The 27,670-nt window shown below is 40.2% G+C and overlaps 2 protein-coding genes across 8 annotated transcripts in view; both read right to left on the reverse strand.

The window, feature by feature from the left end:
* The window catches only part of LOC110069514 (WD repeat-containing protein 64-like), a 38,454-nt gene extending 36,951 nt beyond the window's left edge, over nt 1-1,503 (reverse strand). For both annotated transcript variants that reach the window (XM_089290984.1, XM_089290983.1), the window contains exons 1-2: nt 1,223-1,503; nt 906-1,027 (exon numbers count right to left, since the gene is read on the reverse strand). In XM_089290984.1, the coding sequence (XP_089147110.1) occupies nt 906-1,027; nt 1,223-1,376 (276 nt within the window). In that variant the 5' untranslated portion in view covers nt 1,377-1,503. The remainder of the gene's footprint in view (nt 1-905; nt 1,028-1,222) is intronic.
* Nucleotides 1,504-14,143: 12,640 nt separating this feature from the next.
* LOC110069543 (homeobox protein Meis1-like) overlaps nt 14,144-27,670 on the reverse strand; it is a 39,147-nt gene continuing 25,620 nt past the window's right edge. For 3 of the 6 annotated variants that reach the window (XM_020777071.2, XM_089292857.1, XM_020777072.2), the window contains 9 exons: nt 22,243-22,442; nt 21,822-21,963; nt 21,576-21,626; nt 21,264-21,314; nt 20,732-20,893; nt 19,630-19,753; nt 16,388-16,536; nt 15,641-15,717; nt 14,144-15,326 (listed from right to left, as the gene is read on the reverse strand). In XM_020777071.2, the coding sequence (XP_020632730.2) occupies nt 14,711-15,326; nt 15,641-15,717; nt 16,388-16,536; nt 19,630-19,753; nt 20,732-20,893; nt 21,264-21,314; nt 21,576-21,626; nt 21,822-21,963; nt 22,243-22,442 (1,572 nt within the window). In that variant the 3' untranslated portion in view covers nt 14,144-14,710. Of the gene's footprint in view, nt 15,327-15,640; nt 15,718-16,387; nt 16,537-19,629; nt 19,754-20,731; nt 20,894-21,263; nt 21,315-21,575; nt 21,627-21,821; nt 21,964-22,242; nt 22,443-22,539; nt 22,800-27,054; nt 27,193-27,670 lie in introns of those variants that run through there. The other 3 variants (XM_020777075.2, XM_020777073.2, XM_020777074.2) reach the window with 3 other exon arrangements.

Here is a 27,670-nt window from a genome sequence, read left to right on the forward strand (position 1 = left end):
CCAACACGGGTAATCATATTTAGGCCTATTCCAAACGTTGTGCTACTGTTGTGCCGAACTTAAATGAATTTGGCCCGGCAGTGGCATGACAATAGAACAGCAGTGGTTTCAATGTCAAATTTAATTCAGTTGCACCAAAGATCAGAAGAAGTTTGCTTTGCTGAAGACCATTTTAAATAATGAAAGCAATGGCAGCCAATGCAGCAGGCTATGAATTTTTCAAAGTTAGGCATGCAAGAGTACACTGTTTGAAGCCAAGTTGCACTACTGCTGTGTGGCACGGCAAGGCTTGCCGTGTGAAGTAGTCGTGCCGAAGTTAATTCAGCCTACCAAACTGAGTGGTTTCAAACATCGTGCTACTTGAATTTCGTTCGGCACAGCAGCAGCACAACATTTGGAATAAGCCTTACTTTGTTGTACTGTATTAAGTTGAAGTCACATATATACATCTAGGAAAATGAAGTCCCACGATGCAACATTTTCTCTTTGTTGCTGAAACTTCTGACAATATTTTAATAAATTCTTCTAGTGAGGACTTGCTTTTAGCCTACATAATTCATACAGTGTAACTAAGTGAGACATAAACAATATTGTAATTTGTGAAGGGGTCAGACAATACTGGATTTACAGTTGCCAAGTCTTTAAACAATAATATTTGGCTGTAAAAATCAGCTAGTTAATAAATTCGCATGGAACTGAAGAGAAGTCTACTCTCAGACTACAGTTGTATGTTAACGACGACAAAATAGATCAACATCAAGTCAATAGCCATTGTTTCAAGGTGTTATGGGTCTGTCAAGCAACTCAAGAGATCCCACTGTAAATGGCGCCCTGGTATGTACAGTAACACATGTAGCAATGATAAGCTTATAAGCCATCTAAGCTCATCTAAGTCACAGTCTCACCTCACTCCAGTCCACTTCAGCATCAGGATTCAAGGCTATCTTCCTAAACAAGGCCTTGAGGTCTTGAGTGCTAACGTCGTTGCCAAACAGTTTACGGATCGCTTCGCAAAAAGGCTCATAACCTACAAATTAAAACCATTGATAAGATTAGTTACGTTAGAAGCCTGATTTTAAAAACAACATAGATCTTCGAAAACTCTCGTTCGCAGCTTCCACGTGCGTTCGACGTTCCGATTCCGCTAGCTATATTAACTCACGCTAAAAAATTAATCAGTGATATATACGATAGTACATGCTGATAATCTCAATACTCTTACCGTTTGTCAAACGAGCTTGTAAAATCTGTTGTCTCTCCTCAGGATTGAGTTCTTCGTCGACGTAAGTAAACTCTTGGATAAACTGCTCGAACAAGGCAAGTTTCATGCGAAAGCTTCCCACGGTGTAAGGCCGTGAACTCTGCCTCGAAAGCATCTCGTCGAGGTGAAATGTTCAGCTGTCCTTCCCGTTTGGTATTATTGCGGAACAAAACAACATGGTTTCGTTCCTTTTGTGTTCAATATTTTAGCACCAAGGCACAAACCGCAGTTCAAAGGATTGATTACCACAGCAACACGGTAAATGACAAACAACCAATTAAAATTATTCTTTTGTTAGGAACGCACCAGAATAGCCAATCAGAGAGCCGTTTATTAAAAGTGTTTTTCGGCGGGAAAGAAAAGACGTCTGACAACAAAGGTGTGAAATGATTTCGGCAAGTGAGAACTGTGAATATTCTCTATTGTTTTGGTTGCTTTTTCGTCACAAAGTGCGTCAAAAAGGCTTCTCGAGACGTTGTAGGAGCCAAAGAGTCTTTCTGGTAATTATTATTATCTACTGTATTTTTTGTGTGATATTACCCGGGTATTTACACTTTACTGTTGTGGAAACCTTCCTTCAACAACGGCAATGGGGCCGTTGGCAACTGTTCAAGGTTAAATTATAACTTGAAAATAGCAGGGGATAACAATACAACATAGCTCATACGAACGTTTACTTGGTTTTCCTGTCTCACTTTTTATTGATGAAAGGGTAAACGGGAACTGTCTTGATTGTTGGAGTAGGGGCCAGAATGAATTTACAGAATGACAACCGACTACAAGTAGTTGTTACACACCCAGGATTGTACAAATTACACTAGCTACAGACAAAGAGGGTTCAATACTTAGCTATTTATCAACTTGGAGATGAAAAAGTAAAGGTAACTAAACTGTAGTAGTCTGTTTGTGAAGCTCAGCAAATGCTTCATGGCATTAAGTATACATTTTTTGTAGTATACATGGCGGTTAAATTTCCTCTTAGGGGGGAACTCCCTTGAGAAGGTAGGTGGGGAGAATAAGGCACAGGCCCGGGAGAATAAGGGACGGCTAAGCTGCGTGAGGTGGGAAGGGAAAGGGTGGGGAGCAGGAGTTCTAAGAGGGCAGGAAAAGGGAGAGAAATGCAAAACACTAATGTTTGTCATTTTTATTAGCGTATTAGCATACTTTCAAATCAAGAACCCAAATATGTTGTTTGACTTGCGTTTAGTGTCTTCTGAGACATCTGAGACAATAAGCAAACGAAGATTCGCACTTGGGCTGAAAACAGGCTTACTTCCAGAGCAATTGTAAACTCTTTTATGGTGGTTACGTCATAGGTCATAAAATATCAAGCGGCATGAGTCACATGTGCCTAAAGAGGTGAGCAAGACAAGCAAGAATGAATACAAATTATCTAAAAACAAAGGAAATACCTTAGAATTGCACAGCTAAATGACAAGGATGTGTTTTGGGTCTCTTAATTTGAAGGGAATGGGAGCAGGACATAAAAGGGCCGGAGTTGGGAGATGAAGGTACAGGAAGTGGGAGATCAAAAAAGGCAAGCAGGCGACACATGAGGTCTGATCCTAGACCCCGCTCATTGCCCGCCTCCTTCTTTGATTGTTCCCACTGACCGAGAGCATGGAAGAAGCTATCCCCCTCAGGTGAAAGGGTCAGGGATGCCTGTTGGAAAATTTGAATTAAATCCCTGAAGGAGACCAATCTAGGGGTGGCTAGTGTTTTATTTGACCGCGAAAAGATACACTTTAAAACAGCCAGGCTACAATAGACTACAATGATTTTAAAGATTGTATACACAGTGTCATTGAATACTTTCTCCTATACTAGTAGATAGGTTTTTTTAATTATGGCAGTAGTTTTCATATTATTTATTTCTTCAAACAAGGAAAACCAAGTAAACAGGCCTGTGGGCTATTTTGAATTGTTATCCTCTGCTATTTTCAATTCTAAAAGATACCTTGATTGCAAAAATAGTGACATTTCATCATGAACACCCTAAGTGAGACTGAAATCTGTGATTTACACCCCTAAGTGATTGATTAAAAGTATCCCCAACCCTTCTCAAAAGAGACCCTCACAGAGTTAAATTACCTTTCTGAATGCCAAGTTGATAAATAGCTAAGTGATTAACTTGCCCACTGACACAGCCCAAAAGAATTTAAAAAGGGTTAAAATTTGAGTATTGGCGCACTAGGCCGTTCACATTGCAACCAGGAACACTTTCCGTTATCCAAGTCAAACAGAACATTTTTATCAACTTCTTCAAATGTCTGATATTTTTAGCCCAGGAGTGCCAATATCTTCGAAGAGAATGTACCCATATCTGAGCATATCTTAGGATTTCCAAAGAGGTTCTGAACTTTTGTAAGCCCTAATGTCAGGATGCATCTGGTCGCACACACAGGGTAGTTATTGCGACACTTTTTCTTCTAGAAAATGTAGTTGGCAGGTATATATAGTAATGGTAGTGGATCTATTCTTGAACACACGCTGTGGGGCATGAATTGAAAAAGTACTTGAATCCTTCTGGGCATGATATTCTTGGGTTTCACGTGATGTCATCATTTTCTAAAATCTAAAACTAAAGAGCCACCAAAGTAATTATCCTCATCAGGCATAACAGGGGGTAAATTTATATCTGTTAACAACTTTTCAGCTCAATAGCTTGCTTCGTCTGAAAACAGGCACATTTTGAATTTCAGAGTTATGGTGGTGCCTGACATAAAGCTATGAACGCGTTTGTCGAAAAATGTGTACTTATCTCGTGTTTAAGTATTAGGAAAAGTGCTAATTTAAATGTTTACTTGATCAATTCAGATAGTCAGTCGCCTAGATAGGCAAAGAAAGTTCCAGATGTTTACACTATTGTCCGGCCGCCTGGAGCATACCAATCTGGGCGGGGCTCCAGCTTTACTTCACTCCTCTTTAAAACAAACACGACAGTATTTATTTTATTAGTTTTTGAGTGCAACCCTTATGATTCTTTAACGGCTAAAAATAGTGGCATTTCGCAGGAGTTTTGTTCATGTTTTTTGTTTGGGTTTTTGTTTGGGTTTCACAGGTGGGTGTAACTTTTTGAACTGAACTTCTTTACAAGAAAAACTTTCCTCTGGATGGTCAAACCAGACAGGCAAAATCGGCCTCAAAACCCGTCAGTTAGTTCAATGCCTTGCCCGTAATCAAACTCCTGATTTCGTCCTGAACACCCTAAGTGAGATAAAAATCCGTGATCTTCACCCTAAGCGAGATAACGAGCATCTCCGACCTTTCCATATGGTAGTGCCCCCTCCTGCCGCTTGGGACACTTGGTGGTAATTTTAGAGGAAGATGAATATATAAGTAGTGTGGTAATTTCAGTGGAACCCCTAAAATTTCAGGGATTGGAGTTTCATGCGCTCAGATAATGAGGTTATAGAGTCAATACATGGACGAAAGGACGTATTGTTTGAAGCATTCATGTAAGTGTGTTTGGATACAAGTAGTGTTATGCAGTAAGCTAAGTTTTGTAGTTTTGAAATGTCTTGTTTGAACTATATTGCACTCCTCACAATAAGCCTGAGAAATTGTTTGTAAATATTAGATTTTTTTTAGTAAATACAAATGTGTCACAAAATTTAGGAACTGCCGCCAAGTCTAAGGCAGCATGCATGGTAGGGGAGGTTTTGGTATTAGTGTGAAGAGTTGAGAAACTCCAACTAAGGAGCAGACTAAAGTTGGTCTCATTGCTTGTTTTAAACGATCTAAGGTGGATCAGAATTGATTAAAAAACAAATGCTTGGAAAATGCACCAGAAAGACAAAAAGCTGATGGACTTGGTCTCTTTACTTTGTTCATAGATGTTTCCGTGGGCCTGGAAGTAAAATAATTGGCCTAGTCTCCCCATAACCCTGTGCAGTCATAAGATGCTCAAGGGAATGACTCTGAGGGTCAAGAATTATTTCCTTTGCTTGTTCACCATCATAGGCGATACCACGACTGCATCTAATGATGAGACCGCATCAGATTTCCTTAGACCTGGAAGAAAACTAATTGGCCTAGCCGCCTCATAAAACCTCTGTAGTGATAGGAGATGTAAATTACTAACTCTTTGAGGATCGAGAATTGTTTCCTTTGCTTGTTCACCATCACTGGTTATACTACGACTCAGACTGGATGTAATGGTGGCACTGCATAAGAGTTCCTTTGGCCTGGACGAAAAATAATTGTCCTAGTCGCCTCGTAACATCTCTGTAGTCATAGGAGTCTTAAAATACTGGCTCTTTGAGGGTCAAGAGTTGCTCCCTTTGTTTGTTCACCATCGCTGGTGATGCCACGATTGCATCTAATGCTGACACGACATCAGATTAACTAGGGCCTGGAAGAAAACTAATTGGCCTTGCCGCCTCATAAAATCTCTTTCATCATAGGAGACATAAGTTAGTGACTCTTTGAGGGTCGAGAATTCTTTCCTTTGCTTATTCACCATCACTGGTGATATTCGATTCCATCTAATGATGAGACCATTTGGGAGTTCCTTGGGCCTGGAAGAAAAATAATTGGCCTGGTCTCGTACAGTAATCGTTGTGAACGAATTTTGCGAGAGGTTTTTGCAACTTTAAATACTACCTTCATTTTTTTTATCAAAATGCGTAGTAACATTCAGGCGTCACCCTCTGCAGCAGGATTACATAACCTCTAAAGGATCTATACCTTAAAGAGCCAAGAGAATGTTTACAACAGAAGCTCGTCACATGTTATGGTGGTCCAAACGTCTGGCTGGTTAGTAGTGTAAGAATGGTTTTTACCTGCCTCTGGACAATGCCCACATTTTCTCTTTCCACTAAAGCAAACGACTGGGCAATTTATCTACATCCAGCGATATTTCACAGGTTCCAAGTCTCCACTGCTTAATGTCCAGCCATGGGAAAACATTGCAGTACGCAACATCATGAAGTTGTCGCTTTCTTGATCTAGGATACTCGGCATACTTCTATATTTGAACCAGTCCTGGTAAAAAACCGTGTAGGATCTAGATATCCATAAGGATGAAGAAGTAAAGCTTCCATAAAAGATCTTTGGAAGATCCTTAATGGACGATCTTGTAAAGATTGTTGCAAGGATCTTCCAAGATCTTCAAATATCTTGGCAAGATCTTTGAGCAAACTCTGCGCGTACATGCGCCATTTTGGGTTGGAAACTGCTACTGTTAATGTGGTTATAACATTAGAATCGAAACTTTGCTAATACACATATTATTTACAAAACAATAGAGCCTTTGGTGCGCTATTTACACGTAAAAATCTGTAGTCAATCTGGGCATGTGTTTAACATTTGTACGTTCCTACGTTCTGGTGATGGACTCGGGAGGTTTCATAGAGATAGTTCTTTTCGGTCATTCGTTATGGTGGCCAAACCTCATTCCACGGAGAACTACGATTGACCGCCTTTGTCACTAGAGCATGCTTCATTATTGTTTGATTTTCCGTTTGTCGGTCAGTCCATTGGGGGTTCTTTAAAGGATTCCAGCGTACGTCAAGGGAATACTAAACAACTTATATAGTCAATCGTATTGCAGCCATGAAAACAGTGTTCACACAAACGAGACTCCCCACCGTTGAACTGTGCGACATTAAGGAAAACCTACACGCCATGCGCTATATGTTGTTGTCAGTTAATTTCCCTAATAAAGGCAAACAGCTCTACACGTCTATTGCAGCCATTGTAAGGCTCTATTAGAATCTTTAACACTAGTTTCTATGAATGTCTCAACACTATCAATGTTCTTTCCCTTGGTATGTAAAAATGAGTTAGCTTAATTTGGCGGAACGACAGACACATTAAAATCTCTGCATTTTTGTTTCGCTAATGCTGTAAACGTTCATTACATTTTATGTCAAAAATGTAAGAATAGTGTACATCATTCCTCCCATACTCCGTTTAGACTTTCCGTACTAGAACATAAAAATTATTTCCCTTATATGTTGCTTTTTTCATGGCATAATTACTGTTTAAACACACGGGTTTTCACAGTCAAAAGCACTGGACAAGGCACTTGGGATGTTTACTTTATATAATTTTTTAATTAAAATATATTTGGCAAAGCAGCAGCATGCGAAATGCACTCATTAAGACTTAACACGTGTCTTCAAGTTAATGAGCCTTTTCGCAGTATATTGAATATCGGTCGCTGATAGTGTTTTTTTATATATAGCTTATAAACCACAATAGTTTCTAGTTCGTTTTGTCGATCTGGTACATGCCTGTGACCTTGGTGAAATTAGTGATACGCCCACTTTGTCGTCGCTACTAAAAATATCCTCTGCAATGAACGATGGGTTTCAGAAAGCTCATAAAGCTGGTGTTAGTTTCTTGACGTGCAGTTTATTTTTTTGGATAGGGTGTAAATCGGATTACGTTGCTGCAATAAAGGAATCTTGATACCAGACTAGCAAGGAACCTTTGTCTTAATGTTTTCACCTTTGACAGTTTGTTTACCAACCAGAAAACAGGGAGGAGTTTTAAGTAGTATAGACCGATGAAACAAACAATGCCTTTGGTGTTTGTTCGCATTGATATATTAGGAGGAAAACGATGTAGCAAGCAACAAGGAACAAAGAACACGCCCAGGAACAGAAAATCATTGAAATGCAAGTTTCCACGTCACAAAATTATCACAAGCCGATTGAGTAGAGGGGAAACCCTGTTGCCAAGTATCCTCTTGAATTAAAGTGTAAAACGTGGTAAATTAATAATTAAGGAACCTTCTTAACGCCAGGTCCTTACGGCAATGTTTTGCGGAAAACTAATTAAACAAACTTAGATGTGGGGGTTGGTTAAACCTATTGAAAACAGTTTTCTCCACTTCTTTTTTTCTCTCTCTGTCGAAGAAATACCCAGTAAAAGGTTCTAAAGTTTCTTGTCTGGAAAGCAACTTGCTTGGTAGAAGTATCTACCTCATTCTATGGAGTGGTTTAGTCAAAGCACTTGTCACTTGGCAGTGAAAACGGGGAAAACATGATGCATGAGTGAACATGATTTACAAAAATATTTGCGCCATTCTGGGAGTCCTTTCTATTTCACCGTTTTAGCTTCCTGACTATTGACTTCCTTTCTTTCTTTTTTCCATGTACCATTAATGGTTAATCTAATGAAAACTGTTGAGACTGATGCATTGTTATACTTAAGACACGCTGTACACAGGTTATAAAGGCTCTTTCTGTTTTTTATCTCGGTGGTAGCTAACAGGCAATGGCATACTACACTATAATCTTTCAAGTTCTTTTCATCTTGATTTAGGAGCAACATTTGACATTGACAGTTATTCATATTAGAAATGTGTTCTGCCTAGAAGGCAAATTCGCCCTAGTTCTGAAAAGACCAACTATAAAGAGTAAACTGGTTAAATTTGAAACTAGAACATACTCGAAAATAACAACAGTGCCACCCAGTGTAACCGTCAACCAAAAGAATGTCGAGTTTACACAACAGTTGCCTGTGTCCGTCAACCCCCAAGGTATTTATGTCGAAAAAATCTACGAAAATGCATTTGAGTGCAAGAAAGCATTTCCCTCCGAGCATTTGAGAAGTAGTGACACCGAAAAAAGAAACTGTATGAAACAGTGTTATAGCTTGGCCACTGTAATTGAACGTCCTTGTTTTGACTGGGGCAGTTGGGGAATCTGCAAGACGCGCGAAGCAAACGTTTCACGAATTTAAGACTGTAAAACAAGAACTTTAATCATGCTTGAAATCTTGCCCTTATATGACCTAAAAAGTTTAACATTCGAGCAGATTGGTGTGTTCCGTTTTTCAAGTTGTGTTTAGCTTTCCTGAGTAGAGCAGAATTCGTTTATAACAAGACCAATTACATCAAAAATGGAGAGCTATTATGTAGTGTGGTGGGACATTACTGAAGCCAAAATTATTTCAACAGTTTTGCAGTCCGGACTTCTCCCAAAACAAGGAAATAATACGAGACACAAATTTCACAAGATTTCAGTTTTCTTGGAGAAGGAAGTAGCCTAGTATATTTTCAAGAGATTTGTGGTTTGTTCGATAGTGGCAGGTATTGGCATACACTAATGTGTAAAAATCTATTCACTTCTCATTTTCTGCTGTAGCTAGTTTATGAAAGAATCACCCATAGTTATGAAACAAAAGTGGATGAAAACAGCATCAGGTTTTAGTTGGGAAATCGTATGATTTTCGATGACCAAAGACCTGAGTGAAAGTAGGTTAATGAGTTAATGAAATAAGTGAAGGGCTTTGTTTTACGGTAAAGAGTGTTGAAACCACATACATTGAGATCCTCTCGGTGACTAATTCCATTGCAGCCTATTTAAGACTGGCTCAGAAATAAAGATGAAATGTAGAGAAGTGGCACAACTTGCATTCGCGCAGATAGCATTCAACTTCAATGAGAGGTTAGTACATATACAAAGAAAAACGCGAGGGCTTTCAAGTGAACAGAAGTGAGCAGTATAACTAATCTAGTGCAAAAACATTAACACACTATGTGGCCCAAAGGGATCGGGTACAAATTAATGGCATCAGACCCGTAAATCGTTATGTTTCAGTGTATTCGTAGACTCGACAATCAGTCGTTTGTCGAGAGCTTGCCGATTTCTCACTTGATACAGTCATTGTCAAACGCTAGGTGGGATGTAAATTATAATGACAAAGACCTGGGGATATAAATTAGAATTACAAAAACGTTTACAAAGAGTAAAAAGAATACAATTTAAAATTTTCGACGAGCACGAAGAGAACCAGGGTCTGTGACAAGGCATACTGTAGACCTTAAAGAAGTTCATTATTGAACAGTGTATTCGCTAAACAATGTATAAAATTGAATTTTGGATAAACGGAAGTGAAATAGCCTTTACAAAGTACTTGCCTTATCGCAAAAGAATAGACATACCTTTGCAGTCTCTTCCTTCCGGAGCAGAAGCTACCAAGAACGAATCAATCGTTCAAATAAGATTTGAGAAGTGGAAGAGGCATGTAAGAATTTTGGCGTTAGAAAATCTTCCACAATTATGATAGTATTATCCGATTTTCTTTTCCCTGTTCTTCTCGACTCTTCAACGTCGTCTAATTCTTTTGTCGACTGTTTGTTTCCACGCTTGCCTTTATCCACAACGCCACCAGTTTTCAGTTCAAAAGATGGCTTGTTAATAGCTCAGCAATACTAGCTTGCATTAAGCTGGTGAAATGTAGTCTTTCAGTACCCAAATTAAAAGTAAAAACCTTGATTTTATCTCTGCGTTAAAGGGATTCATTTGTAAATGTAGTTCCATGAAAATACTCCCTGTTTACCATAAGCGAAGGTAGCTTCGCTAACAGCAACTAAGACGTTAAAACATTTCATTAAAACCTGACTGAAAAACAGCCCTCCTTAGTCAATTTCGCGAAGACAAGTTACATGAGTGGATTAAAGTTGGTTTCCGTACACCTGGTGGTTGTCTTGTACTAGGTGCACAGGAACGTTTCCCGTGTGATACAGGACAAGCAAAAGGTAAAGGAAAGCTTCAGTTATTGGTAAAGCCTTGTTGGTGTTTATCAGCTGAACGCGTGAACAGAGATGATTTTTTTTTTTACTTCTGGGGGCCTGAAGGCAAACGATCTCACCGTTAATGGCGTGTTGGATGCATTTGTTTCCCAGTACACCCACGTACTTTGTGAAAAATCTTTACAGTACAGAACAAGAATTGAACTGAAAAACATATTCAAGCTATTTTTATTCATGGGAGGAGAAAGGATTTGCCAATGTAATGGCACGAAAGCAATTTCAACCCGGCACCGTGTGCCGTCAGACAAGACATGCCACCACACAAACTTTCAAGAACACTCTGAAGTTTCAAGTTTCGACAAAAAAAAACCGTTTTTTAGCGAAATAAAAGGGCCTGCGTACACTGTTTTCACATTTAAAGTATTTCTTTCTTCAGATAAACCGACAAATCTTCAAAGAATAATATAGGGCGGAGAAAGACGCAGACAAAGAAGTTTATTTTTAAAAAGGATTCGCAAATCGGTTAAGATACACCTAACGTTTGTTTAAGCGTCGATGGGATTACCGGATGAAGAAGTGAAAAGAGAAACTTGGGCAGTTTAATTTGGAGAAAAATGGATTTGCAACTACTTTGGCGTACACAGCATTTATTTCACAGAGCCCACATGCCATCAGACTGACAAACCTTGGTGGAACAGGTGCAATATTACGCAGCTGGTTCCCTGTAGTTCTGCTCAATGAAATTTTGGTATGCTTTTCATTTTTATCGCACGCGGTACCATGTAGGAGGGGATTTATTGTCTGAACAGATGGCGACTTAGTGATGTGATATCTCAACTCTACTTTAATATCTTGATACAAATTTTATGCTTTAATACCGATTTCAAGCCTCGACACTAGGAATTCCCACATTTTACTATCACTATGGGACTTAAGTCTGTTATTCTGGAAGGGAAACGTGTTTATGATTTTGAAAAAAACAGGTTGTTAATTGCTGAACAAATAAAGCGCCAAGAGCTAAGCTTGCAAAATGATACTAATATTTTGCCTGACTTTATTTTTATCCGTCACTGAAATGGTGAAAGGGCTTTTGTAGTTTTCATTTCGCATTAGGAAGGCTGTAAAATGGCTTCTTAGTGTCTTCTATTGTCGTGTCTATTGATTATGGAAGGAGAAACCATTCACGGCTCAGGAACGGTGCAGTTGTCGCAAAATGTCGTAAACAGCATCCTACAATTGTGGAAAGTTCTGCAGCTCCGCCTCTCATATGAAAATTCGTGCATGGTTCACTTTCTTTCAATGTTCTTTGTATGTCATCCATTCGCTAGGGTACCCCACGCACGAGGACATTGTTATACTACCCTGAACTTTTACTTCCCAGGGAAACAACCCGCCTTAAGCGAACACAACTGTCAAGAGGTGCTTTGGCCAAGGAGCGTGTTAGCGTAAGCCTAGAGCATTTTCTAGAGAGCAGTTGAAATTCACGAAAAGCTTAATGAGTGGTGAAGGGAAACAAGAATTAGATAGTTTTCTTCTATTCTGCGCAGAGGACTGATTCAGCCACGCCCTTGGAGTTTTTACTAGTTTCCACTGATTCACAAAGCCCCTAAACCTCCATGCATATAGTGACTTTGTACAATAATTGTCTGGCGAACAAAAGGAAACATTTCCTGCAATACTTGAATAGTATAGTTTTCGTGTGCCTTGATCCAGCATTCGTCGAGAATGTATGTTTAATTGTTTATAGTTCGTTTTCCCGTTCATTTAAAAGCACCGACGCAAATTCTACATTTCAACAATATTTTCACGTCGCTCGAAAGTTGTCAGAGCTGACATCGGCAAGGTAATAATGGTCAATAATTTTGCACGCAAAACTGATTAATTGTCATAATATTCTTGTTCAAGCGCTATTATAATAAGTAGTGGGCAGAACTCTTAAAGATTCTTCTGATTTATCTGTATTCGTTCAACAGAGTGGTGGCAACTCTATGATTAAAAATGTTAAGAAGTCTTCAGGTTGATTTTTACTAATGCTGAGAAGTAACGCTTGCGTGCCCGTCTGTTTCCTTTCTACTCCTTCATGCGTGGTATATTGTCGTTTTTAATAAGTGCAAAAGTGTTGCGTTTTGACAGACTGTCATTATGTTCGAGGCCTGTCAACAAAGCAATTTCCTTTCTTTGTCTTCTTGTTTGGTAGTCATAAAAGGTGTCCGTTTCTTAAGTGAAACAATTGAAGAAGGCAGTTTAGAACACCAGTGTTCCACCTGAAAGACTTGTGGGCCTCTGCGAAGCAAAACCGCCTCCTCTTCATGAAGTCACCCTACTTGTGGCCACATTATTTCTGCCTAGAAACGCATTCTTTAGTTTCCTGTGTAAAAGTTCGTCGTTTTCTTGGTGTAGGGAAATATCATTGTCTCTTTGGGATGCAAATAACGAAAAACGAAAACAGCTAGGTCTGTGACAAACAACTCCCGGTATTATGGAATCAAACAGACGGTTTTCTGGAGAGGCTGTCACGATTATATTTTCAATTATTCCCAAATGTACATTGAAAAGTCGAACTGTCTTATTTGCTTGCCTTTAATAATCGTTCCACTTGGGTTGCTGTCACGTATGTCACTTCAGGCATAATATCTGTTACTATCCAATCCCTCCCTACTCGCTTCACGTGCTAAGTTTCTCAAACTTGTAACAGTGAATCGTGGTTAGCTACAGGTGCAATTGTTCTAGACTTAGAAAAAAGAAACAAATATTCTTGCTTTCCTGCTGCTTCTTACGCCGTTTCTAGTGCCCATAAATGTGGTCTTCCTTTGCTGTGGGCGCACCGTGCGATCGCTTTATTTTCACAATCACTTAACGCTCACACTGATCACTTGATATCCGTAAGTTTACTTTTTACTGCGCGAAGTTATTTTGAAAAATGATATCTGTTAAAATTGACCATTGTTAAACGAACCAAAATCGAAGAGTATCCTGCCAAGTAGCAACTGCAACTTTCCCAAAATGTTTTGACTGGTGTCATTGCTACTCACAAAAACGATGCATTTTTGTCTACTCTAGTGAGTCTGAGAATATTGCACATTATTATAAAGCAAAGGGGTTTTCCTGTTCTATTAATTTTCTTTCGCTTTTGATTTGTTCTTGGGTGAATCGTTGGTTCTTGTGCCAAATATGTTCTTCCGTGGGTTGGTTTGTTAGAATCATTGAATAAAAGGGGAGCCTGGACGGTTGGCAAACACGATCCGACCACAAAGAAAGTGGTCTATCGTGTTTAGAGAGCCCTTATATCTCTCATCATTAGAACTAAGGGTGTTTATGGCAGGATAAAAGGCGTGGCAATGGCAAGTCCCGACTGTTTATTTATAAAGAGAAAGAAAGCACTGAAAACGCGGTAAAAGAACAAGTCTCGCGATGCATTGAGCGAGCATTATATTTATGTTTCTTCTTTCAATTCTCATTAACAAATACATAATTTTGAATCATGATCATATATATATCTGGATTAATTTTAAAAGGCTATCTATTTGCATTTACAAAATAGCATCACATATAAACAAAATACTACGAAACTGTCGTCATTACTCAAATATGGTACATCATATCAACATTAACACCTTTCTTGGAAGAAACTGTTTTTAAAATCATACAAAAACTGATTTCATTGTCTAAAATTCTCTAAAATGTCCTTTTTGAAAGGAAGAGTACAGGCTGGAATCATCACACGACAGTGGGCAAGTTTAATAGAACTCTATAATAACACGGCATATCTATTCATTGAATTTTTCCTATAAAATCTTCATAAACCGAAAGTTTTACAAACTTTCTGCGAATATAATCAATAATTCTATATTATATTTCTGTATGTCTAAAAATACTTCACTAAGGGCTATCGACGTTCAACGCGAAACAAAACAAGTCAGGCGTAAATCAGTAAACTTTGTTCATATTTTCGTTCAACCTTAACTCGAATGCATGTCCATGACGGGCTGTGTCATTGTCAACACATTTTCAGACGAAATTAAAGTGGGCGATGTTTGTGTGGAAGGTATAAGCTGTGCTCCCGGGTGTCCAGGATGACCCGGGTGACCGGGGTGATGAGGATGAGCGTGTGGGTGCCCTGGTGGGGGCATCATCATAGCATGTGGGTGACCAGGAATATACATGGGCTGACCCTGGTGGACTGAAGTTGGAGGCATAGGTGATCTGTAGGCGTGTGCGGGCATTTGAGCGTGCATTGAATGTGGTCCTGCAGACATAGCTGACATAGGAGGTATTGTACCAACTCCACTCACTGAGGGATCGCCTGTTTGGATGTACCCTCTTGGTCCAAAATGTGGCGGCTGTGGGACTCCACCATCCATGTGGTAATTGGGATGTGGAGGAGGGTGGTGCTGATCTGGGTAATATCCTGGGGGTGCTCCCGGAGGGCCAAATCTTGGTCCCGGTGAAGGAAGACCTTGTCCTAACGAGTTTTTGCGCCGTCTCGACTTGAACACCGTGACAACCGGTGACTTTCCTGCTCTGTTCGAAGCATCTATCATCGGCTGAACAATACGTCTTCTGGCGTTGATGAACCTGCCAAATTAATGAAACAGTTTTAACATCTTGCTCCTGGATGTTGGGAAACATCAACAAATGCAGTGACAAAACTTTCCGGCAAGACACGAACAGGATGGTAGAAGAAAAAGGCACAGAAAATAAATATTAGACTTGCAAAATTCTTTTCATTGCCTGATTTTCTTTGCTGCTGAACAACAGCATTTAAAGCTTCCTTGCTTTGTTCACTCCTATGTCCTTTATCACTGACAGGCTTTATTGAGTCAAGCTGGCATGAAAACTGAAAAAAAAAAAATTTGGAAAAAATAAAACACAAAAACAAGCACCCTCACCAGTTGTTAACTTGTAGGATAGTTAGACCGGTTTCTTGAGCCAAAGATCGCTTCTGTTCCTCAGATGGGTACGGATGCTAAAAAGGCAAAGATATTAAAAACTCGTTTATTCCACGCTTTACATCCATCCATTGTGATGGAGGACAATCGGAATTACAAGAAGTAAGTACAAAGGGAAAAATTGTTATTACTCTAACAAAAACACGACACCCGAACAGATTTCGTTTCCGTTTTTAAAAGACAGATACCACTGATAAGATCAGACGTAAACGAGAAGTGAAAAAATATTTTGAAACTTTTAGGTTTTAGGTTCTTAAGCAGTTACATTGCGTGAGACAGGTTCTCAGAAAAACAAGGGGCCCAAACTGGTGCCACAAAGATCAATGCCTACACCAGTTTATTTTGAGTTCCTCTGCTCTCAAGAATTAAAGACCCCTGGAGTTTAAGGAGACTATTAGAATTTCCTACTACGGTTCAGTCGTTCTTTGAGATTACAAAGAGAGAATGAGAATTAAAAGAAGTTTGCTTTTCTCAAATTGGTACAAAGTAAAAGATGCCCGTTCGGCGATGTAGTGCTTTTTCCCACCAGCTTGTTTGGTTCTGTTAGTGCACAGCACCAAACAAGCAAACAGGCCTGCTGCTTATTGTCGCAAACTATGAACTGTGGCAATTTGGTTATCGCTTAGGGTCTGTTCTAGTGAATGCTAAAAGAAACGGAACAAACATGGATAAAGGAATATTTTTTACCGTTAAATGTTGAAAAAGCCATGCCTTCATTATGTTCGTGGCAGCTTTAGGGAAGATCCCTCTTTTCTTCTGGCTTTTCTTCGACTGTTCGTCGTCGGTGTTGTCTCCCGTGCCATCTTCCGAGCCAACAGACGTGTTTAACGATGGGTCTGAAATGAAGAGGCACGCCATGTTTTCTAAGAAAATACTGTCGTTACCGAGAGCCACTTCAAGACCTTATTCTGTTACACGTAGCACTGAGAGAATATTGAAACAGACAGTAATGAATACGACACGTTGTTAAGGCGATCACATTTGCAAGTTTTATCCCCTCATTCACTTGAAAGGGTTTAATAGCGTCGACAGGCAGTTTTGCATACAGGCAGGATTAGGCTCGATGTGACAGCCTAATTTTCTTGTGTAGGCTTGAAGGTTAACACTCTCTGGCTCCTGCCAAAGAGAAGAGGTTTACAGCAACACCTGCTACTCTAGTTTCCTGTCAAAAATCACAAAGACCTACTTGACACATTCCCAGAACTTTTCGCAATAGCGCTATTGGTGTCATTCAAGACAAGACAACCTATTTCCTTCAAACACATATTAGTGAAAACACTCCAAGTTCCCATCGAATAGATGACTGCGATAAGAGAGCCGCGATATGCACTTCTCGGAGAAACAATGGGGAGGAACGGTTTTCCTTTGTCAGTTAGAAAAGGAGAAAATATTTTCCTTTTGCGAAGACACCACCCTACACTCAAGTACCTCAACTGCTTTGCCCCAGTCACCTTTTTTTCACAACAACGTATGCCACATTATGCCCCTTAAGAAGCGATAGTGTAAATAGTGGGTGGAAAAGGGAGGAAATGTTAGCTCAGTGTCTTGGATTAAGTAAACATCACGAAAGAATGCTAAATACTCCAAGTCAAACTCCTTTTCTCTCAAAATGACATCTTTATGAAAATGAGGCGAAACGCAAGCAAACATCTGGTTGGAAATTGAAAAGACCTGAAGGAAAGAGAAAAATAACATGGAAACGCGGTCGTTCACCTCACTAAATAAGAGGCATGCTGCGGAGCAATGAATTTGGTACCTAAGCCTACCGGATTATTAGTGGCAGTAAAAACTAAATCCTTCTTAGCGTACATGCGTGCATTTATGTCACTCGATAAGAAACATTCGTCATACATCAACGAAGGATTAACAAAAGATCATTTTCTACATTTCAATCGAGGGCTTTGACTTTGTTGTTGAAATTTTATCACCGAAGTAAAAACTAAAATCTTTATCTCTTCTCGCTTGTTCTCGAGGAAAGTTCTTGCTTAAAATCCTTTGACAAGAAGCAATTAAGTTAATCGAACGCTATCACCGCGTTTTACTTTGGCTTTGTTTCCTATCTCTAAAAGCACCAAAACCGTGATGGGAAATTTGAGCACGATTTAAACTAACTTCAACAAGTTGATAAGACAGTGAATGGCCGACCAAGCCTAAAACCCGCGTTATTTGAGCTTAATTAATTTGGTCAAGGGGCATTGCCAAGATAAAAGACTAGAATTTCACCACCATGAGAAGAATTTACAACAGCTAGATGCTTGAAATTTGACACTCCCAGCACTTGGATGCTGACAAAATCCATCAGGTTCACTTAAATACTTACAACAGCCCTTAGTCATACTAATTCATGTTACTCTTCTTTCACCTGGTATTCGCTCGTGACAGCAATAAAGCTCTTGAAACTGTTTTCCGTGAGGCATCTTCGAGAGGGCATAGAAAGTACGAATTCCAAAACCACTTGAAAGCCACAAAAGTCTTTAAAAAGTTAACGATTGTGGAAGCGAGGCGAGCTCGATGAGAAGTGGCGCGCACTAATTTGCGAGAGCTCGTTCCTCTTTGTTTTTCACTTCTAGAATCCCGAAACTAAACCCCGGAGATTGTAGATATAAGTGACGACAAAAGCATAATGAATTATTGGTTGACACTACTTCAGGAAATTACTGGAGGAAATTGCAAGAGGCTATCTTGTCAGATTTATCAAAGAATCAAGAAATACTGTCAAGAATTGAGACAATGACAGAAAGGGATGGTACACATGCACTTAAATGAAAGGCAAGCTATTATCGGCTTCAATATTTTTAAAATACACACATTTTCCAACTTAAGTGAGCTATATGAAATCTTGACAACGAAGGCTTACGTCGTATAAAGACAAGAAGCTCTTGTCAAAATTGCCCGAATAACTGACATGGTCCTGCGGTTAATTAACATTTGGCTCCATTCCTGGGAGAAAAATTGCTGATTAGTGGAGAAGCCGAAATTCTCGAAAGAGCCTTCGTTTCTGACAGGCGAAGACTATTTTATAAATATTCTTTTGTTCATTATAAATGATTTCTTCAGTTTTCGCTTTTCAGAAGACTTCATGTTTGACACTCTGTAAACGAAGATGGCACATCTGTTACTAGCTGTTAATTTTATCGTCTCTTTATTGTCAAAATAATTTCTCCAAACGATTTTCTTTTCCTTTGTTTTGTCACACAAAGCGAACTAGTATTAGGAGGAAAAAAATTCTTGCCGTTCGCCTCGCCCTAATTGTAACTTTTCTTTGACAATTAGTGATGTTTGTACTAGAAAATATTCTTGTCACCTCGCAATCAAAAGAAGGCGTTCACCGAATGGAAAACACGCGATAAGCTATCCGCGAACTTTTTAGGGCTCATTTCGAAGCCTCATTATCGATCCCTGTCTGTTTGTCATTTGCAGACACAAAAAAAAAATCGAAAGCGCTCAGGAAAACGTCTTCCGTGTACAATGTTTTGCTTGTGCTAGCAAACGACATTTAATGACTACAACCTTATGCATATGAGGGAAACGTAGCAGAATTTGCATATGCCTTATCCTTTCGCGTCGTAAAACGCGTAAAGTGATATTCTTTTTAATTACCAACAGAAAGAAAGCCTTTATGCAGCTGTGTCAACAGAGACATAAAGCTTTCAACTCAATAAAAGCCCACAAGAATAGACGTAGGGCTGAACCAATAATTTCACTGTTCAATCCCACTCTTTATATAATTGCCAACGTGGATTACAACAATGGCCAAGAGCTACTCATTTAGCATAATAAAGGCGCGATAAAACAGTACCCCCCGATAAATTCTCCTTTTAGTGATATATTATTGAAGACATTATTAAAAACACATCGAATACGGAAACAATTTAATAAAGAAGTGATAGAAATGTCGCTTTTAATAAAAGCTTTAGTCATTTCCTCACCTTCCGGAGTTGTGGGCCCATCGACCCCAGAGTTGGACGGTGGTCGAGAAGACGATTGAGAGTTGGAGCCCGAACCGGTGGCTTCATCTCCTTGACCGGGTTGCCAGTTCGGAGGGTTCGGTGGCTGCAAAGTGCGAAAAAAAAACAGGCACAACGATGAGAGATAGATCGCGAGAACTGCTCGTGTTATCTTGCGAAACACGAGGAAACAATTGAAATCCTTTCATAAAGTTGACATTGCGTGAATAAGAAAAGCAAAGCGAGAGGTGTAAAAATTTCGACATCTAACAAACTTTTTGTCAGTAGTGATTGTGAAGAGGTAATTGACAAAATCCCACCTACAACAAAATTGGCCCGTCGTGCTAATAATTCTACAAGTTAATCTGCCATTTCGTTCTTTCATCCCCGCGCTCTGTCTGAGTGCGCGCTTGTTTTACCTGTCTAAGGTGAAAACAGGTAACCATTCATTTGTTAGTGATTTTGTCAGGTTCAAAACGAAGAGGTGTGAATTTGATCTTAGATAAATGCCTAGTGTTTGGGACACGAAAGAACCTTTTTTCAACACGTCAATCCGCCAAAAGAGCTGTCTAAGCGCAATAAAAACTCCTAACAACTTGACAAAATACAACGCCATCACAAGTGTCCAATTGATGTTTTACAAGATGACTTTTTGTGACTTCTTGTGACGGCTCGTTGTACGGGCCGTCTTAAATACAGTAACCACACAACAAATTGTTTTCACTTCTCTATCCAACTTGTTGGACAATGAGAGTTTTTAAAACATCGCCGCGGGGCGCAACGTAAATACTGCAGTCAGTAATTATCAATCAAGCAATGTGTCCTGAACACTTAAACCATTCGCCCTGGGCCGCACTCGCTGCAGGCAGTTCGCTCTTGATGCGGGATCGCCAAGACAGTAACACTGCGGTATCATTCTCGAGACTTATTAATAGCCATTCATCCACTTAGATGATAATGTGATGTTGTGAGAGAAATTTACACCTTCAAGAAGGTCGTCCATGAGACGAGAAATTTGCCAAAGAAACAACTGCGCCCTAGCGTGGCGCTCGGTCGTAAAGGATGACACATCGGGTTACAGTACCTGTGGCAGGGCGCTTTCTGGCGGTGAATCGATGTCCAAAGCATCGCTGTCGCTTCTGCTTTTGCCTATGTTTTCCTTCTCGTCCATAACAAGATCAATGGGCATTTTCCCCTTAAGGCAGGAAATGTAGCGCTTACAAAAGTTGTCACACAGCTCGTGCACCTAGAGCGAGAAAACAAGAGCTGTATTGGATTATATAGAATTTGTTTTTACAACGGAAACAAACTCCCCCAATTTAAACTTGACTATAGTGTTAGCTCGAAGAAATACCTTTAAAATCCATCGAATAAAAGCAAATGACAGGGCGAGATTAAATTTCTAACTAAAGATAAGCGTAATGTATGCATTATGCAAATTCTCGTCTGAAAAATGTCTGGAGCTTCTTGCCTATATACACAGATCTGAGAGCCTCACAGAACTCGAAAAATTTCCTTTACCTATCTCCTTGCAGAGCTAGCTTTTGTCTGACTGCTCATGGCTGACTAGAAGATGACACCCGCGACATCGCAAACTTAAATAAATATTTTCTTACCTTTTCTAATTCCAGGAGGTGAAATCTCAAGACTTGGATCGATTGAATCATCTAGAATTAAAATAACCCCAAAATTGGCCCAAAATCCGCACAGAAAAAACAAGATTCCTTCATGCTACAAATCGCGACACCGAGAAGATACAAAGCACTGACTGACTGCTGTGCGTGTATAAATCAACGTATAAAGGCGTCGAAGCATGTGGCAACATTTTGTGTTATTTAAATTCAATCAACCGGGTTCGTATTAATATTTTAACACGTCCACCTTTGAAATGATACCTTACGGTTTGGGTAAACGAAAACAACACTTACCAAACTATCGACTTCGTGGTTGGACGAGAAAAGCGTCTTGTCACTCCTGAACTGAAAACACAACAACAAACGGAAACCATTATGAGATTTCGGCCGATCATCCTTAGTGTGTGACTCGAGAATAAAAACTGCAGCACTTCAAGGACGATTTTGACCGATCACGTCAGACTAGCATATCACTGGGTGCCCGTCCCCTGAAGGCCTGGGGGAAAATTGTAACTACTGAGCTAGAAACTGTTAACATACCTGCTTCGAAAATACCTGGATATCCTCGTTGAATGAAGCGGACGAGCACACGTCTCCTCCAACAGCTCCCGGTTCCCGAGGAGTGCACGTTGCCAACTCGCATTTCTCGAATATGAGCGCGAGAAGAGGGAACAGTGAATGCCTGGAATTAGAGCATTCATGTTAATGAATAGAGTTCAGTTAATAAGCGTCCATTTAGTGTGGTGCAGTGAAAAGGCCTGCGATCATGATCCTGCAGGATGTCTAGCTGTAAAATAGCCAAGACGTGCGCTTGTTACCGTCATGTGTAACTCTACCTATTTTAGCATGTGAAGTTGACAGCGATCACTAAGATTCTCGGATAGATCAGTCGATCGTGAGTGAGTGATACATTTAGCATGACATGCAAATCTGAGCTGTGAGCCGATCGTAACGTACGTACCCATATATTAACTCCTTATCGCTCTTATGAATATCAGAAACGGCGCTCATCGCATTCGACACTCCTCCTCCAGAGGCTGGCGTGTGATGGTACGGCGAAGTGGCGCTCGTATGGTTCATGTGTTGTATCCGAGCTGAGCGACTGTGATCGTACATTGAGGTTGCAACGTCCATCGCGTAAGGGCCCACTTCATCATAAGGCTGCAAAATTAAACGATTTTGTCAGCTGTTGCGTAAGCCTCCTGCAAATCAGAGCGGAACAGCAGCGCTAAACAAGCACAAAATGATGCACACACACCACCAGAAGCCGGCATCACGGGTAAACGGAACGCTCGGTTACTGACCCGTTGTGCCATACGCTGCTTATTCGCTCCACTCCAGGGTTACGAGCCGCTTTGTGGAGGATTGTTATCGTAAAATTGCTGCAAATGTTTAATCCTGAATTCTGACAATCAGTTTAGGGCTAACACAGTTGGATAGCTTTCTAAACTTACAACCCGTCAACTCAATGTAAGGAAAAGATGTGTACGGCCGTCAACACAACTAGTAACGAATTGTCAAGCCTGTCTCGTGGCTTTTGGCCACAAGTCTGTCAATCACCTTTCAAAATCTCCATGGGCCCTTGTCACGTAATGAGCGTGAGAGAGTTCGACAGTTGATCAGGTTCGCCGAGCAGATTTCGGAGAGAATTCTCTCTCTCAGGAGGCTTTATGAACCAGCAAATATATTCAGGAAGGACTTAAGGTTGTATTAGACTTGACAAGGAGTCTCAAACATTAATAAGCTTTTTCCCTTAAAATAGAACAACGCAAAGTACTTTGGAGCGGAGGCAAAGCCATTAGTCAATTCTCCTGGGTATTTTCATAAAAACCAGCCACTTTTCAATAATACCTGGTGGAACCAATTAGCTTGACGGACCAATCAGAGCCCATCTCATCCGCCAAGCCAAATAATGTGTCTAAACATTTCAATCTCCATTGTCTACGCCATCGTGGTTCTTTACGCAGTATCTGGGGCGTGTCATTCTTTTCAAAAGCTTATAACAAAGTAATCGAGTGCAATTTTGACCGTGTAACTAAAGCCCCGATTGAATGGCAGTTTATTAAAAACACGCTGTGGGCTTGCCATAGGCATGGTTTCCGTGCTTGCATGCTTCACATTTCACACCCCCATTTAATTAGAACACAAAACAATTTACAAATGTCTCGATGCGTTGGGAAGTATGTAAAACAACCCATTGTCGTTCTTGATTGACAGCATTCTAACACCTGCTGTTAATTGGCTTTGTAGTGTTCCTGACTGGGAAAGGCTTCCCAAAACAACACAAAATGAACTTTAATAAATGCGTTTAAAACTCAAATACAGCTGAAACAAAGGAAAAGAAAGAACATGCTGGTCAATTTGGACTTTGCGCTATCAAAAAATTTGCGCCTTCTCGTTCTGGTGGCCGTTATTGAATTTGTCGTAAATTGAAAGTAATTTTGACGGATTGTGTTTCACTATCAATTTCCTTGTCTGTTTGATAACGAAGAAACGTGACGCCTTTTGTCAAAAGCTGTCAGAAAGGCGGAGAACAGCGACATTCACCTGAGAACAACACATCCAAGCTAACATGCTTGAAACCGCATTAGATACTGTGTACTTGTCAGGGCTTGCTGTGAGGTTTATTGTCATTAAAGTGAGCTAAAGTTGCGCTCTTTTCAAAAGCTGATCCTTCGCGTAATCCTAAACAATTCGCGGCGATCGTGTTCGTGTGTTTACTGACAGCATGCCAAGCAATGTTTACGCGCCTGTCCGTACACGTCTTCCCGTTGTTTTGCAAACTATTATCATCAGCACTTTGAAAAGCTCGTTTACAACTAAGGCAAGTGCCCTAGACTAAGCGCTCAGGTTTAGCGTAATCTTGAAAATCTCTGATTTATTCATGCAAATTAAATACGTGATGTGGCGGGCGTAGAGAGGTGAATGTAGGACCGAAGTTTAGTTTATAATTAGCAACTGAAACTGGACACTGCTGTATATGTGCTCCCTCCATGCGAGTAAAATTTGCGCGATCACCAAATAAATCGAGAGTTGAATTTTGAAATCAGTCTTCACACTGTATTCATCTGATTGTGCGATCCTTCGATTGCCCTTTGGCAGAACTAAACGCAACGAGAACAACAAAAAAAAAACACTCAATAACACTGCAGGCACCCCGGCCAGATGGCGTAAACATTAGCATTAAAAGACGAAGTTATGACAAATTTGTTCGCGTAATTTTAATCATTATCAAATTAATCCCATGCGAGGTGACTTTTTTCAGTTTCCAATCTCCATAACGATTACCAAACCTTACGCAATTTAAAAACATGCTGGCGTAGCTTGGCAAGTTTGGCATCCACCTCGGGTTTCACTTGCACGATAAACAGCGCGCGGTGTAACATAATCAGCTTTTGCTATCGCCTGGCAAGATGTGGTTTTTGTTCGCGGAGCGCGCGAGATGTGTACGTCTGAACCGAATAACTGTAACGAAAATTTGTTTGTCACTCGGCTTGTCGTACATTTCAACATTCAGTCAAGCAAGTGACGTTCTGGCGAAAACCTTCATCCTCCAAGCTGACATCTGCTAATTAGATCCTCGTACTTATCTACCCAGCGCACGACAATGATTAGCCGCATGAAAATAATATTAAAATCATTACGCTTTGCTTTGCAAAAGAATTTCAAATAAATACAGATAAAACAGAATATACTCAGATCAAGAAACCAAGATTGCCGACGAGCTTGGAACGTAAATAATTTAACTTGGGCCTAAACAGACGCATTTTTTTAATCAACAAAGCAAAACCGCAACTGGCATTCCATTCCAGAAAAAGCTATGCATCAGAATAATTTATCTGCTCAGCATTGCGGACCCTTGTTATTGAACGCATTATTTTCATTGATCAAAATCTCATGGCTTGTTTTCTGTTATTTTATCGACATCTTGTTTCGCTTAAACGCAGAATGAAAGACAGCGAATGAGAGCGTTCGACAGGGTGATAACTGCTCGACTATTAAAACCGCGAAAGGTTGATGTATGTGACAAGCGAGGCTTGAAAACTACGAAAGTTTTGACACGTTATAATAACACACAGTCTGATATGATGCCTTCGAGGTGTCTGGTCACGCATCACTGGACCTTTTGCATTTTCCTTCGCGCCACAAATTTACCGCGGTCTCCATTTCGTTTCTGTTCTTTTTGAATAACATGGCAGCTTTGCTTTAATGAAGTTATGCCTCAATACTCGAAATTTCTGACAGATCTATCTGACAAATAATAAAAAGGCTTTAAAAATGTTTACATTCCCTGCGCTTTCCTTTCTAAATGCCAGACCAAGGGGGTTGTTGGTTTGAAGCACAGTCATTTCAACCTGTATTCTCACCCTGCTGTACACTCTTGTACATCTTTCTTTTATGGATGATAATGGCATAATCGGCGAACAGCCTCTGGATTGGTGACAAGGCGACGTCCACACTCGGCTGGCTTTTAAAGGACTGTTTGAAGTTTGTATATCATGCATGAAATTAGAATGGCTCTCCAATATTCACAATAAAATCTGTCATTACAAGCATGGCCCAAGTGTCAGGATGTCATGTTGCTGTTTATTTCTTTCGCTTACGCTTTTCTTTACCGCTATGTGGGGGGAAAACAGAGTGTTTGTGTTATCCGATTAAAAAAACCTTTGCCCCTTTAATAGGCATTAAAACTGCCACCAGATTTATTTACATCTCTAGGATATGGTATCTGTGAGGACGGTGTTCAACACAACAGCCTTGATTTGTCGCAAAATAAAACCATACTTCAATTTCACAACAAAGGCATGACAACTATGTCGTGTCCATTAGGACGCTTTGTAACACTCTTGGCGGTTAGCAAATGGGTTAAGTATTTTAGGATTAACTATGGCATCAATCAAATGCGCTTCAAAGTCACTTTACGAACGAATTCAGCCTTCTTTGGAGTGCAGATATTAGGAATTATAACCTGTATGTGGAGTATTAGAAAGATCTGGAACTTCTTACGAGACAGTAGGTCAGTTACTAAACCCTGGTAGGAGACCTCTGGAGGTTTGTTGTATATACTATCGATAAAGAGGGTGGAACTGGTGTTGTGATGGTGTATAAACATATCTGCACGATACGCAATTTTTGGCTCAGTCGTGCCAAAATAAAGGCGACGGAGGTCATGCTGGAGTGAAAACTGATCTAAACTGGAAACTTGAAAAAATGAGAGCTGGTTTCGAAAGAGGAAGTTTTATCACACGTTGAGCTTTTAATAAGTAACGTAGAATAGCAGTGCTTTTATTTTCAAAATCACCACACAGCATCATTTTGAGAACATAGCGACCCGGCAACTACCGCCTTCAACTGATTTTAAACTGACGACTAGCTAAAGCCGCCATTAATTGTATTGCCTTTGTCCAGTTGGTAAGGAAGTGTGTTTTAGCATGCGATGTGGCTTTTTGAAAGCTTGCTTGGCTTGTTTGTATACGAACATCAAATAAACTCTGCCGCTTTGAAGCGATTCAAGATTTACACTGTAATCACTTTTCGCGAATCGTCCAAGTTTTTCTCTTTGTTTGTTTAAAAGTTTGAGTTTCCCTGCGACCTGCCTGTGTTCATTGTGAATTCTTATGGCGTGGAAAGCCAGCCGCAGCTATTTACCACAGACATTTTCAATCTCAACTTTGTGACCCTGCCACAGAACCTTGAATATTAATGGCGGATAAACGAGTGAAGGCGGTAAAACCCTTGTTGAAACAAAATGAACCAATAAAACTATCCTCACCTTCAGTTCATCACTTGTTCGATCCCCAAAGAGCCAGCTGGGCTTTTCGTTACGTTTATCAGCCTGCGTTCTGATCTTCTTAAACGTCTGCAGTTTATTTCGAAATCGACCTCTTGGTACTTCACACGACTACTGTTGTGAGCGACATATGATTTCAATATTCTGCAGACAAGAGATTCGGTTTAGGATTACACTTTTCGACTTCTCGACGATCCGTGAACTGGGTTTCTTTCGGGAAGAGATTATTCACGCGCCTAAAAATAAACCACTTATGTTTTAAAAAAAGCAGCCTGAAGTCATCGAAGATGGTAAAGTGCTCTCAGAGGAAGAGGTTTTTGAAATTCAGCTCGACCGGCCATCAGGCAAGGGTTCATAGACTGGCATGTATTTCCTTGTGTGATATTCGTGCCATCATTTGAGTTGAAAGGGAAGTTTGCTCTCCAGCGAAGCTACTTGTACTGCGCGTGTACGTTCAGCTTCGCTTGCCTTAAAGAACCTCTGTTGGCGTACTAACACAATACTGCAGCCGCAGCTTGGTGCGAAAATTAGACATGAATAGACAGATGAGCCTTGTCTCGAGTGAGAACTCGGCCAATATCGACCATAGGTAGGCCCA

This window comes from Orbicella faveolata, unplaced genomic scaffold (genome assembly GCF_042242905.1).
Source record: "Orbicella faveolata isolate gen_17 unplaced genomic scaffold, um_ofav_v1 contig_24, whole genome shotgun sequence".
Taxonomy (NCBI): domain Eukaryota; kingdom Metazoa; phylum Cnidaria; class Anthozoa; order Scleractinia; family Merulinidae; genus Orbicella; species Orbicella faveolata.